Consider the following 15,916-nt stretch of genomic DNA (forward strand, 5'->3'; position numbering starts at 1 on the left):
TATGCTAGTAGATGTAGCTAAATATGCTAGTAGATGTAGCTAAATATGCTAGTAGATGTAATCTGCAGTCACTTCTTCAGCTCGTCCTCCATCCCTTGTCTGCAGCGGTATAATTATATTGTCCTGTTTGAGCTCTGACAGGTGGTGTTCCTACATGTTTAAATTAAATCCACGATGCTTGGAGAAACTACATTATCTCGTACTGTTCACACACAAACAAACGCCAGTTCTGGTTCTCGCTGGAAGTTGCACCCATAATTCCTGCAAGGCAGCATGGAGGATAGGAATAAGGTGGATAAAAGTCTCTGTTAAAATATCGGAACAATATTAAATTACACTGCAGCTATTCTGAGAAAAAAATCACAGTAGGACTGGAAGTCCACACTCGTCTTCAGCTGCGAGTTGGATTTGATTTTTGCTGAATCAGTAGTTTGTTTGTTTTGTGTTTGTTTCTTTAAGTCAACTCATTTTTCAAACAGCTCCAGCCCATACATTTCCCTTTGTGTTTCTGCTTAATGTTACGTTACCTCCATGCTGGTCCACTTAACTTCTTCTGTCTGCATGTTTGCAAAATGACCTCACGGCCAGGCTGCATCACACCACATTACACAGCTGCAGCAGACTGTGAGCCATTTGTTCAGCCAACTCCTTCAGACACTTCCTGCCAACTTCATTTTTTTCTTTTATTTTCCTTAAATTTATTGAATGTAACAACAGATATCAAAAATATTTACTAATATACTGTATTCCTATGCTCAAAGGAGTGGGAAGAATTATGCATGTACATGTTCTCGTTGTATCTCGGTGCAATGATAATAAAGCTTATTCTGATTCTAATTCGAATAAAAGTGCATTCCAAAAAGCAGAACGCCTGTGACTATCAACTAATTGATATTTTTAGCTTTTTCATTTAATCATTGACATTTTTGAATAACTGTTCCAGAGTATCTTCAACCAAGAATACATTTGTATCTCAGCATATAATACAAATTCCACCACTCCAGATGTTTTGCATTTATCGTTTGACATCCGTCACATAAACATTAATAATAGGTGAGAATAACAATACTAATGATTATTCAATTCTGACATTCATCTATAATCATTGTTTTATACTGTGTTTTAAACTGCTTCATGGACACTGCTTGAGCTCCACATTAAGCCAGAAACAGAAACTTTGTCTTGTTCTAATCATCTTTGTTTGGTATTGTAGTGTGCTAAAACGGCTACAAGTTAGCTTCAGCTGCACTACAATTTTATTTAAATAACGGGTTCTCTCTTTTTCGAGCTTTACAGATATGTGACAGAGGTACTGTGCGTAGATGGTTTAATCAGTGACATGAGACGTTAATTTTCTTTGACCCATCAAAATAAATGTGGTCATTTATTAACAGAATCAAAATTTAACATCAAAACATTGTACACTTGATTAGACTGATCTGCTTCTGATTAATAAAACTTGGCACGTTTTACTTAATAAAAACAACAGACATTTCTGAAGGCATCTGGATTAATTACTGGCAAGATAGAAGTTTAAAGATGGGAAATTATGGAGGAGTTTAAAGGAAATATGTGGAGGAAGATGTATGTCTGTAGACCAAAACAACACGCTCCTTTCAAACGCAGCTTGCCGTGGTACACTTGTAGTGAAGCTCTTGACGACTCTTTACCTTGGTAGAGGATGGGTCCACTGCGGTCAAGAGGTCCCTGCCACGCTACCTTTCAGCGTCTCCTCAGGGCGGCTGCGACTCGGCAGAAGTCGTGAGATACTCCGTTCCACAGAACAAACTTCCTCAGCATTATAGGGCATTCACCGGGTGGAGCCACAGCGAGGCGCCGCGACTCCTGCAGAGATGGATGGCTCCATCAGACTGGAAAACTGAGTCCGAAGTTCCACTCAGCAGTGGAAAACTCCAGAACTACTCCACAGTACTCCAAGAGACTCAGAAGACTGAGTCTGAGAAAAACTCAGAAGAGACTCAGAAGAACTCAAAAGACTCAGAGGAACTCCAGAAGAACTAACGGAACTCACCGAACTCAGAAGAACTCCAGAAGAACTAACGGAACCAACAGTTCCAGGAAGTGTCGACTTTTAAAGAGTTCTGCTTCCGGTCACTTTTAGTAAGTCCTGATTGGTTGAAGGAACCAACAGGGGTGTGGTTTTAGTGACGTCAAAGGGTTTTTACAAGTCGAGAAAACAACAGAAATGTTTAGGAACAGACAGAGAAATGTTTTGATGAAGTGAGAAACACTACAGGTGCCAGTTCTCTTGTTTACTGTCTGACAGCTTTAAAAACATGACAGCTTGTTCCAACAACTTGTTTCTTGACTGTCTCAGACTTTTGACCGACATCACTACTTCTCATTTCAGACAGAAGGTCAAAAATGCATAATTACTTTGTAAAATAGACATTTAACTTGATTTCTAATTTAAATGAGGATTAAAAAATCATTAATACTGTTTCACAGTTGATTTAAAATGAGTGGTTCAATTCAACATTTAGAAATTGTATGAACTAAACAAACTTTTGATTAACAAGATATTGTAAAATAGTAATGATAATGTAAAAAAGAGAGTGTTCTTTCAATTGTTTAGTTCAGGATACAATTAGAAAGTCTCTGGATGAGCTAATTTGTATTTCTGGATTCAAATCAATGAAATAACAGTTCCTGTCCCATGAAGGTCTTCAGAGGCAGGTTTTGATTGAAGCCTAGTTCACTACAGTATTGACATACTGTACCTGTATACCTCCAAACTTATTAACTTCTTCCCTTTTCAAATAGTTTTGAATATTTTCTTGTAGCTGTTGTTTTTTTTTAGCTTTATACATTATTATAACTGTTTGAAATGTAACTATGATTGTAAGTTTGAGCAATTTTTATTGTATAAATAGTGGGTTAGTGATCCAGGACTTGTTAATTACTCCTAAGGCTCTTTTATAATTATGATTAGTGACTGCACTGCTTTGTAGTTATTAACCCAAACCTCTGCACAGTAAGCTAATTATGGTCAAACTAAGGAACAACACAGAATGCAGAGTGCTTTCTCATCCAACACGTTTAGTTTTATTCAACATAGAACTACTTTTAGATATTTTACTTTAAACATGTCTGATGCGATGTTTCCAGTTCATCTTATCATCAATAATAAATTAACTTCATGTACTGTTTCAACAATTACTTGAGTCATCTGCATATTCAGTTCTCTATTTGTTCTACAGACCCCAAACAGCATTATTTTGGTTTTGCTCACATTTAAAGATGATCTGGTACAATCAAACCATATTTTTTTTAGCTTTTCCATCTCATCGGTGACATCCCCCCCCCCCCCTTGTCCTGTCCGGACATTGGTGACATCTTTTAACAATTGTTCCAGAGTACCTTCAACCAAGAATACATTTCAATGCATACATCATCAGCATATAATACAAATTTCACAACTCCAGATATTTTGAATTTTTCATTTAAATACATTATAAAGAATTTAGTACCCAAAACTGACCCCTGTGGAACCCCATAAGCAATGACCAAACACTGAACACATCCAACATTTTTCAGTCAGGTCATCTGGACAGTTTCTTTTTTTTGTGCTGAAACATTTCGCTTTCAGTCCGGAAGGCTTCATCAGTCCAGGAAACAAACAACAAAACTGATTCTTCCCCCAACAGCTTACTCCAAAGTGGAACAAACCAGTTCTGCTTGTAATAAGATGAACACATATTACCCAGTTTAACGTCCTGTTTCAATTCTTGTTGTATATTATAAAAACTGGTAGATGATCACTGATGTTGTTGGTTAATAATCCACCAAATGAATTACTAATAATATCATTTTTTTAAATATTTATTAAAGTAGCTGTACGAGATGATTCTACTAAGTCTGATAATTTTTGGAAAAAGACAACTGTGGATTGTGTTAAAATCATTGTGATTGTTGGTATTTATCAAGTCAATGTTAAAATCTCATTTGTATCTCATACAAACAAAATCTTCACAGCAAAATCTGTAGTGTTGTTTTTTCAGTGTTAATAATTTTGAGTTGATGGGTGTTGATTTGGCCCTGTGATGGACTTGTGACCTGTCCAGGGTGTACCCCGCCCCTCGCACAGTGATCGCTGGACATGGGCACCGGCGACCCCCGTGACCCAAAATGAAAGAAGCGGGTAAAGATAATGGATGGATGGAAAATAACACAATGTATGTTAAAAAATAAACACATACAAAAGGGGGAGTGGTGGCGCAGCAGCTAGAGAGGGTGAGCCTGTGATCAGAGAGTCTCCAGCCAAACCAGGTTCAACTCCCAGACCAGCAACATCAAACTGTGGGTGGGAAAGTTGCAACACCCACCCTGGGCACATGAGCAAGGCCCCCCATCAACCCCAGGGTACCCCACGCGGCAGTCCCCCACCCCACACGCATGAACCCATACACACAATGGGAAAAATGCAGATAATTAATTTCCCAATTGGGGATTGATAGAGTACAATAAAAAATAAATAACACAATTTTAGTTTTAAAAGCACTTAATTGCATCAGAAAATAACAATGTATATTAAAAAAAATAACACGTACAGTGAAAGGGAATAACACTATTTTGAGTTAAAAGTGCACTTTAGTGGTGTCATAAAACAACACCAAGGGTGTCAAATATTTAACACTATTAAAGAGTTAAAATATTAACACTTTTCAAAGTGTACTTTTAACTCAGGATCTGTGAGAATTATATACAAAATTCAGAAAAAGTGTCAAATTTAACACTCTGTGAGTTGAATTAACACTCCTGTTTTTGCTGTGTTTATTAATTGGGGACTGCCTTGTAAGGCAGCCACCTATTATTAGCCACCTCAAAAGGATCTTGCAGATCTAAAGGTATGGTCACACTATTTCCTTCCTGTCCTCTCAAACCCAGCTGGTCAAAGCAGATCCTTAGCCTGGTTCTGCTGGAGGTTTCTTCATTTTAAAAGGGAGTTTTTCCTTTCCACTGTTGTCATTGTGCTTGCTCAGGATGGGAGACTGTGATGAAGTGAAGATTCAACGTGTCTGCTGGCCTCCTTAGATAGAGAACTTTACTAATTGGCTTTTCTATGTATTTGAATGTTCCTGTAAAGTGCCCTGAGACAACTTTGTCGTGATATGGCGGTATATATATAAACTGAATTGAAATTGAATTTTTCCACACATGTTGGGGTATTTTGAAAATCTAATGATACAGCTCGAAATGTGCAGAAATAAAGCATTTTTTTGTAAAAAGTCATTTTCTGATGGGATGCAGTTTAAAATGTACTGCATACATAAAAAAGAAAAGTTGGGAGGTTACAACATACAGGTGCGGTGTAAGCATGGCATATGCCACACTGTCATGGTGCAACTATCTGGTTTTTGTTAGTTTTACATGGTTTACTTTATGTATGACATTATTCCATCATATCTGTGTTCACCATAAACCTGTGACATGTCCAAAATACAGTCTTGTGTCAGCATCTAGACAGGGTCTCACCAACATCCACAGTGACTTTTGTTTCTAGCTAGTGCTTTTTGTGTGGCAGGTGGTCTTCTGGTAGTTTGAACCCTGTTCTCTCTGTCTTAAAGTAAAACCCAAACCAAGCTTGGAGCACCAATTTGCATCTCAACTTTTTCCTCTTCCATGTTTATGGAATGAAGGACATCATACAAAAGCTGAACTATGCAGGAAACTATGAAGTGTTTTTATTTTCTTTCAATTAAATAAACTGTGTGGTCACAAGTTCACAACTTCGGAGACACTTTTTATTGATTAGCCACCCAATAAACTACAAACAAATGTGAAGGGTGACAGACAGGTGTCAGGATCTCTGTGTTTTAGTGTTTCAGTCTGGTGTTGTTGCGATTTATGTAATGTTCTTCTGTTTTATTTATGGTTTATGTTAGCTTTTGCTACCACGTTAGCCATTTGTTATCCCCTGTCATGGAATGAAGAGGGGACTTGGAGATACCCGCCATCCGACAGGTTGACTTGCATGATAACTTGAAAAACAAGTGACATACTGACTTTTATTTTGATCTGTGACTGTTTGTCGGCATAACAAAAATCCCTATTGTAAATAATGTGAAATTATATAGGGTAAATTATATCTGTATGAAGTTTTGTTCAATTATACTGAGGAGATCTGAAGTTACAGACCAGAGAAGAGAGCGTTTTTGAACAAACGGACGGTTGGACGAACGGTTGGACGGACGGTTGGACGGACGGACAGACGGACAGAAAGACGGACGGACAGATAACAACAAAAAAGGTTGAATCATGTCATCTGGACTTCGTTTTTTTATTAAAAAAGAAACGTTTCGCCCCTCGTCCAAGAGGCTTCGTCAGTCTGAGGCCTAGCCATCTGGTATTACCCAGAAGCCACCCTGACTCTTGTGTTTCAAGCCTGCCTCAGATACCCCTGAAGTCTGGCCTTTTCACTAATGGACGGACAGATAGTTTGATCAATAATCCCTGAGAGGAAATTTGAGGCATCCATTAGCATGTTCAAATTACACAGAAAAAAAGACGCATGCATCTTTTTTCTGTGTAGTTTGAACATGCTACTGAATATATGTATATGAAATAATAAAAAAAAGAAGCAGAATGCACAAATTTAGAAAAAGGACAATATGCACATGCACAAGGTGGTAGGAAGTACTGCATTCATGATTAACATATATATTTGTACATGCATACATATACACCTTAGCATACATATACATATATGGTACATGGTACATGGTAAATGGACTGTACTTATATAGCGCCTTTCTATCTTATTTCAAGATACTCAAAGCGCTTTACACTACAATCTGTGCCTCATTTACCCATTCATACAGCACTCTACTAGATCTCTACAAAGATAATTGAACAAATCATTCTAAAGAGACTAATCAGTGCTTTAGATCACATTCATGCACTGATGGGACACACATCAGAGGCAATGAGAGGTTCAGTGACTTGCCAATGGACACTTCGGCATGTGACTGCTGGTGGATGTGAACCCCCAACTCTTTCATTGGAGGACGACTGCTCTACCCACTCAGCCACAGCTGCCCTGACTTTTACATATATATACATATACATGTATATACATATGCATATGCACATGTATATACACAGGGTCCCAGTTACATCCAACAAAAGTATAAAATGAAAAGAAAAACAGTAGTAAGATCTAAGATATGAACTAGGACAAATGTTAAACTAAAAATACACTAAGCACTAGTAGTATAAAAACTAGGGATGCACCGATCCACTTTTTTTTTACTTCCGATCCGATCCCGATACCTATATCTGAGTATCGGCCGATACCGATCCAGTTCCGATATCATGATCATCATTGATTTTATATGAGGCTGTAATAATCTCCTCTCAAGTACAATTTGTACAAATATATGCATGCATGTCCAAAAAGGCAACTTGAGGTAAGTTTTCTTAATGTTGGATGTTTTAAAGTTAGAATTAAATTATGTTAACACAAAACATGTTTCTTTTTATTCCTGGCTTTAAAGTGGATATTAAAGTGATTAATTTAAGTGATTGTTTAAAGTTGTTTTATATTTTATAAGGGGCAGATATAAGAATTTTTTTCTTCTTTCTGCACTCTTTTCATTCAATGTTTTCTTTTTGATGATTTTTTTTTTAAATTTTGTTTAATTTAAATGAATGAATAAATGAATTAAATTAAATTAAATGTTAAATGGCTTCAAACATCTGCTAAGTTCATGGCATAAACCAACAGACATGTTCCTGTTTTTCGTGTTTTACATCACTTTATAATGTAGCTGTTTATGTTTTTAATATATATAATTTTCAAATCATGTTTTTTATGATTGTCTAATCCGTACTGATAAATATCTCCTGGAGGGTAAACTATATATTGGCGGCAAGTATCAAGCTGTGAAATCCTTCGTTTTCTACAACTGATAGTGGTTGGTCATTAATTATGATGAAGTTTAGCAACTTTTCTGTAAACATTTGAGCTCCGTGGTTTCAGCGATGTCTACTTCTTGTTCAATCCGAAGCAGGCAACCTGATTTGGGGCAGCCGCACTCAGTCTGTCCCTCCTCAGAGACGGGCAGACTGAGCGGGGCAGATTGGACGCGGCTGGCCGGTGTCGAGTCGCCTCTTTCGGTTTGACCAAAGGGCAGTGCCCCACTGAAGCCACAGAGCTCGAATGTCCATTGTAAAACTAACTTTAACGTGGTTTAATGTGGCGCTATGGCTCTGCAGACATTGCACGTTGCTGTCTTGTTGTTTTTGTGGTGTTTTTAGTGTAAAATACTTCCACACAGGGGACATGTTTAGATGAAAAGTTGGTTAGCAGTTAGCCACAGTGCTGCTAACTCAGTCGTCACGCTGTAGCTGGCTGCAAACTATGAACTGGATTTCCTGAATGTGAGGCGGGTCTTATTTCTCTGGGCTCATGAGACACACCACCGTTCAGGAAATCCATTCCATAGTTTGAAGCCAACATGCATCATGGATCGGAAATATCGGCAGGTGGATCGGAAAATCCGATACGTAAATTATGCTGGTATCGGAGGCCGATACCGATACTGGATCAGATCGGCCCCATCCCTAATAAAAACATTATGCCGAACAGCAGCACGAACATGAGTCTGTTGGAGCAGATGAGTATGAATGAACACAGCAGCAAAAAACTAATCAGCATCATGATGTGATTTTTCACAGTGATTATCCTGGTTAGAGATTCATGAGTTTAACAACCTTGGGGTAGAAGGTGTTCCTCAGTCTAGTAGTTCTACACTTAATGCTCCTCAACCTCCTGCCTGAGGGGAGCGGGGCAAAAAGTGTGTGTGTGCTGGGTGAGTGGGGTCCTTCAAGATGCAGGTGGCTTTCTTCCTGCATCTGGAGGTGCAGACGTCTGTGATGGTGGGGAGGCTGACTCCAACAGACTTCTGTGCAACCTCCACCACTCTCTGCAAAGCTTTTTGTTCTGCAGCTGTGCAACCTCCATGCCACACGTTGATGCTGGAGCACAGGATGCTCTCCACTGCACTTCTGTAGAAGGAGGTGAGCACTGAGCTTCCCAGACCAGCTCGTCTCAGTTGACTGAGGAAGTAGAGTCTCTGATGTGCTTTCTTGATCAGGCTGGTAGTGTTGTTACCCCAGCTGAGATCATCATTCAGGTGCACAGGTGCATCCTGGCCAAGATGGCCGCGCTCTTAGGAGCTGTAGCTTCACAGGCTCTTGGTGCAATCCCAGTTTTTAAGAGTTTTGAAATTGACTCTGAGCCTGACTCTGGAAGCTTTATGCGTGTGAATTACAACTGAACCAAATTGATGAAAATAGGGGCGGATTTACGACGGAATACAGCAGCGATCAGCAACAATTTCAAATCTATGCTCGACAGAATGCAGATCCTAAAGTCATCTACCTGGCAGGGGTGGTCTAATGGGAAGAGGAGGACACGTTGCTCCTGGCTTAAGAAGCAAGGTTGCCAGGCGGAGGTGCAAGTAAGGCTAAAAGCTAATGCTAAGGCTGGCAAACTCCTGATACCCTCTATCTTTCTGTCGAAAGTCCGCTCTTTGGACAACAAGATGGATTTGCTTCGTCTAAGATTGGGTGCTTCAGAGGAGATGAGGAAGTGTGCAGTGCTTTGTCTCATGGAATCATGGCTTAACAGTGACATGCCATACTCAGTGTTCCATTTGGATGACAGACTTTTTTCCTGAGTGCACCTCTGCAGCAAGCTAATGGGAAAATTGTGGGGAGATGTTCATAACAGCTGTTTACATAGCCCCAGATGTTAATGCTACCGCCGATCTGCAGGAGTTTCATTATAATTTTAACTCGCTGCAGAGCAAACACCCTGAGGCTCTTTATGTGGTGGCTGATGACTTTAATCATGTAAATCTAAAGGACTGCCTACCAATATTTTATCAGCATGAAGCCATACCAACATGTGGAAACAACACGCTGGACCGTGTGTACACAAACGTACGAAATGCATATAAAGCCACACCCCACCCCACCTAGGACTCTCTGATCATATCTCCATTTTCCTGGCTCCTGCTTACCTCCCCCCACTGAGATGTTCCAGATTGATACAAAAGAAAGTTAAATCTTGGATGCAGAATATTGACGCCATACTGAAAGACTGTTGTGCACAAACAAACTGACAGGTCTTCAGAGAAGCTGCTGAAAATGAGGGGGCACTAGACCTGGAGGAATACATATCCTCAGTCCTGGGGTACATTAGCAAATGTGCTGATGACGTCACCCCCATCAGATATGTTGAGTTACCCAAACAGGAAGCCTTGGCTAAATGCAGAGGTTTGCACCCTACTGGAAGCCAGGAATACTGCCTTCAGGTCTGGACACTCACAGGAGCTGAGAAAGACAAGGAAAGAGCTGGTTGCTGGTATTAAGAGGGCCAAGGCTAAATATGCGCAGAGGATCCAGGATCAACTCACGTCACAAGACCCACAGAGCATGTGAAGGGGCATTAAGTGTATAACAGATTATAAAGGCAGAAGTGAACAATGCCCTAGAGACTCATTACTGCCTGATGCCCTCAACAGGTTCTACTCACGCCTCGAAGACCCGAACAGACCACCCAGCATCAGACTCACCTCACCATCGGAATAAGAGTTTCTCAGCGTGACCTCAGCCAAAGTGAGGAATACTTTCAAGCGGATTAATCCTCACAAAGCAGCTGACCCAGACAACATCCCCAGGAAGGTGTTGAAAGACTGTGCCGATCAACTCTATGAGGCACTGGCCAACATCTTTAACACCTCACTCACCCTGGCGACAGTTCCCACCTGCCTGAAGACTGCCACCATCATCCCAGTCCCAAAGAGCTCCACAGTGACTGGTCTGAATGACTATCAGCCAGTAGCCCTCACCCTGATAGTCATTAAATGCTTCGAAAAACTGGTCATGACCCACATCAAAACAACCATCAACATCAATGAAGACCCTCACCAGTACATATACTGTGAGAATTGATCAACAAGATGCCATCTCCTCTGTGATTCACACTACTCTCACCCATCTGGAGCAGAAGGACTCCTATGTCCGTATGCGCTTTGTGGACTTCACGTCTGCCTTCAATATCATGATCCCCCAAACTCTGATGGACAAAGTACTAACACTAGGACTAAGCCCCTCCATTTGCAACTGGATCATAGACTTCCTAACAAATAGACCACAGTATGTGAGGATCCACAACTTCTCCTCCTCCACCATAACCCTCAGCACTGGCTCCCCTCAGGGCTGTGTGTTGAGCCCTCTCCTGTTCACTCTGCTCACGTATGACTGTGAACCTTTCCATCCAGGCTGCCATACTGTAAAGTTTGCAGACGATACAGTGGTGGTAGGATGCATCACAAACAACAATGAGTTGAGCAACAGGCAGGAGGTGGAAAACCTGGAGAGCTGGTGCAGGAAGAACAACCTTCACATCAATGTGAAGAAGATGAAGGATATGTTTGTGGACTTCAGGCGGAACAAACACACCTATCCACCCTGAACATAGGAGGATCCACAGTGGAAATGGTCTCCAACTATAAGTACTTGGGTGTACTGTGTGTTGTATGTCCAGATATTTTCAATCTGAAGAACTGAAGAAGTCTTTTGGATGAAAGCCGAAACATTTCTACAATTTTTTTGTTTTACTGAACCCGTCAAGAGGACATGACTTAACTTTTTTAGATTTATCTATGTGGATTATTGAGCATGCTTCAGGACATTTATTAATTAAATTCATTTAGAGCATAGAAAGTACATAAATATAGCACCTTTCAGTGAGGGGGTAATCAACAAACAAGGAAGTTGTCTGCAACAAATTTGGACCTGGTCAGGCTGCCTGCCTTATATGATGGCTTGGTTCATACCTCGAGCACCCAAATTCAAATGCTTTTGGCAGGATGAATCAGGTCTTGGAGATTACGCTCAGGCATGGTCCAGGGGTGTGGCCATGTAATTTGGATGTTTCAGAACTGAATGGACCGACACAGACTCAAAGTAGATGTCAGTAAAGTTCTGCCTGTCCCCAAAACAATCGTGCTTATCTGAATTCAGCTCCCTGACTGGCTTTGTCAGGCCACCTTATCTTAATTCACCTGGAAGCTTTGGAAACCTTTGATGCTCTGCCCCTCCCTTCTCTCCCACTGAGGAAGTCTACTATCCAATCAGAGGGGCCCAGCTGAATCTGTCATCATTTTAGGACTCTGGATTCTATCTGACGTCCTTGGCCATCCTCAGCACACCTGGAGAGTTTACGGATCTCTCCAGAGGGAACTTTGTGAACTGAGCGATTTTATCTGAACTCTGCAGAGCCTTTGTGTGTTGTCTCTGGACATGCTCACCGCTCTTGCGTCCCTTCACCTGCGGAATGGCGGCGTCATTATGTGCTTATGTGCAATTTTTTTTCATTGTCATGCTGTTAACCTTCAGCCAAAGATTAAGAGCATGTTAGGAATATTTTTGTCTCCAAACCCTATGTTGTCATTTTCACTACTTTTTATTGTCTGTCCAAACAGGTCTCATTTGTAAATGAGTTTTGGAGGCTCAATGTGATTTATCTGTTTAAATAAAGGTTGAATGAATGAAAAAAAAAAAAATACAGCACTCTACTACACACAAATTCATACAACACTCTACTACACACACATTCATACAGTACTCTGTCTCTACAAATAATAATTAGTGCTTTAGATCACATTCATTCACTGATGGGACACATATCAGAAGCAATGAGGGGTTCAGTGTCTTGCCCAAGGACATTTCAACATGTGACTACAGGTGGAATCGAACCCCCAATTCTCCCATTGGAGGACAACCACTCTAACCACTCAGGCACAGTTGCTCCCAGTATATACGGTAAATGACATGACTATGAACTTTAATACAGAAACCAGTAGAAGTAACAGGAAGCTATTACTCGAGTCCTTTTATTCCCATTGACTCTAAAACAGGCAAAATGTTTCCTAATAAGACAACCATTATCTCTGACAAGCATAAAGCAGACATTAAAACTTTTTTTCTCAGGCAGAACAACCTCTCAAGGTCAACTTTTATATGCCATTTATATGCCAACTCATTTAAATGCCATTTAGGTTGAGCTCCATACGTCTAATCTTTCACATGTTCTCTTATCTTGAGATATTGGACGATTACACTGAATGTCATCCAAACCCCGTTGCTTGAATCATAGAGATCTCTGAAAATGCTCAACACGTGGGGGAGGTGTTAAAAAAACACAACTTGGCACGAGTGGAGAAGGCACCCTGTTGAATCTGTATTAGCTTTAACAGACACATAAAGGAGGCTTTGTGAAAACTCCCTGCAAATCTCTGCTAATTTCTAACTTCCTTACAAGCTGTTTTGTTGCTGGATGAGATTATTTAAACTGAACAGTTTGCAACGGCTGGGAAACTAGATAAAGGGTGGAAAAAAATCCTATTTGAAAACAGATATGCAAAGTAAGAAGCCCAGCTAAAACTGTCATTTGTAATCAAAGTGTTTGAACGCCTTTACTCTCGTCTCTTTACGTCTCTGTGGCATTCCGCCTCTCGCTCAACGCTCGCTCAAAATGAGGACGTTCCTCTCGTCTCGACAAAACAAATTTAAAGAGGAAAGGAAATCAGGATAAAAGGGTAGAGAGGGGGTTGGGGGTTGTGTGTCTTTTAGCAGTCTTCCACGTGGATGATCCTGATGTTTCAGCTCTCTGAACACATCTGAACACTGTTTACCGTCTCCAGAAACCCGGCGCTATCTCCGATCAATTCAAATGAGATTTTCCACGCCGTTTGACTCCACGAGCTTTCAGTTTACTCTGACGATCCTCTTGCAACTAATCTCGCTCAGGTTGGGGCTCAGCTGCCTCATGGAGACCGTGGTGAGAGAGGTGGGTAGTGTGGAGGATGGGGAGGGGGGACTCTAGCGGAAAAACAGATCCTGATTAATATTCTCGAGGTAAATCCAGGGGCGTGAGACCTACAGAGACTGAGTGAGAGAGAGAGGAGGGGATGTTGCTGGACTGGACTCCTCAGAGTTCCTGTCAAGTTTTGGGTGTCTGACGCGTCCACCACACCGCCACCACTGCTGCCGCCTCCTCGCTGCGAATACTTGGCAGCCAGCGCTCTGGATTTTTGAAGATAACATTGGCTATTAATAAACAAACAGAAGCAATTACTGGGAGGCAGAGGAGGGGAGAGGAGAGGGATTGGATTAGGCTGGGATGAGCGCCGATCTCACTGAAGTCCAAATTGATGAGCTGCAGTGCTCCAAAGGCAGCAGAGATACTGATCCCTTTTCACTGACCCCCATAAACCCCCCTATCAACACCCCCACCCCCAATAGCCTGCAGCTCACAAAGAGATAACACCCCTCTGTGTGTGTGTGTGTGTGTGCTTTTATGTGTTTGGCCTTTTTTATATTAAATCCCATAAAATGTGTGAACTCTCACTTCTGCTCTGTGACTCGGAATACTAAACTGATCAGCCAAAACATTATAACCAGTACCATATAACTGGTCATAATGTTATGGCTGAATGTTGCAGGTATTTTGCTTGAAGACAGAGCAGATTTTCTAATGCCACACCTCCTTTCCTCAGGTCTCTCCTCTCCGTGTATTTTAGATTAACGTCAGTCTTTTAACTGTTCTAAAGTTGTATTCTTTAATGCACTATTACTAATATTATTTAATTTACTAATTGGCTTTTATAATGTATGTGAACATTTTTGTTCAGTGCCCTGAGTTGACATCTGTTGGGACTTGGAGCTATATAAATAACCAGAATTTAATTGAATTAATTTATAATTGGTAAGACAAACATGTGCTTTAGTGTTTTCATCTTGATGCATCTTTAAGATACGGTTTGTTTTCTTTCAGCATGTGCCGTTATAACTTATAGGCCTTTTCCACAGCTGCTCTTCAGCACGACTTGGTTCAGTACGGTTCGGAGCATTTTTCCACTAGCAATTTTTCGTGGAACTGACCTCTTTATAGTCTCTTCTTCTCTGGGGTACCAAGCGAGCCAAGCTGGCACCAAAACGTGACATCAGAACACTGTCGGTCACTGATTGGTCAGGGGGCGGAGTCACTGGATCTTTCAGAAACTTTTCAAAGCATCTCGATCTACCATTTGCAATTACTCAGAACTCGGAGCAGCAATTGGACCTATTTTTAAGATTTTAAAAACAATAATGACAAGACCGTGGTCTAAGCTGAAGTCCAGGCGTTTTTTTTTTGTGCTTGGTGACCGACGACAAAATTCAGAGCGAGCTAGTCATTGAGGATCATACGAGCTGCCGACACTGGGGTCTGGCTTTGCGTACTCACAAAGGCCGAACTCCAAGCCTTGGCAGACGGGCGGACCGGGATGGGTCTGGGATTGAGGGTGGAAACGATTTTTAAAAATATTTTATGTATTAAAAAAAGTTGTTGTTTTTTTATCAGTGAAGATTAAAAATAAATAAACAGTGCTGGCTTTATCATGAAATCCTGTTTTCACTTTAACGACTTTATTAAAAAAATTGTTAATTAAATTTACCTCATCTGAAAAATCATAAAAAGACACAAAATTATTGGATCTCTCAGGAATATTTCCCTCAAATATGTTTAAAGAAGAGATACGACCTTTAGTTCAACTTTATTCTAACCCACAGATGTACAGATCACAAAACAAGAATACAACTTGAAAGCAAAGTTAAAATAAAAAATAATAATTTGTATACCAGAAACAAAACCACACATCTAAATTGAATAATAAAAGTAGACACAATGAGTGCAAATACATCAAATGATGAACAAAAACTATAAAATTTTAAATATAGATGGTTTTGTAGAATCTGGTTCATCAGAGATTTAACGTTGAACTAAAGTTCATTAAAAGTTCATTAGCAAGATATATATATATATATAAATATATATATA

At 40.4% G+C, this 15,916-nt stretch overlaps 1 protein-coding gene across 1 annotated transcript in view; it reads right to left on the minus strand.

Annotated features, from left to right (window-relative positions):
* The window catches only part of adarb2 (adenosine deaminase RNA specific B2 (inactive)), a 150,143-nt gene that overhangs the window by 63,647 nt on the left and 70,580 nt on the right, over positions 1–15,916 (minus strand). Inside the window, 1 exon segment of the mRNA XM_037694423.1 lies at positions 13,813–13,917. Coding sequence (XP_037550351.1) covers positions 13,813–13,917 — 105 coding nt within the window.

This window comes from Nematolebias whitei, chromosome 20, assembly GCF_014905685.2.
Source record: "Nematolebias whitei isolate Nwh7 chromosome 20, NemWhi1, whole genome shotgun sequence".
NCBI classification, from domain to species: domain Eukaryota; kingdom Metazoa; phylum Chordata; class Actinopteri; order Cyprinodontiformes; family Rivulidae; genus Nematolebias; species Nematolebias whitei.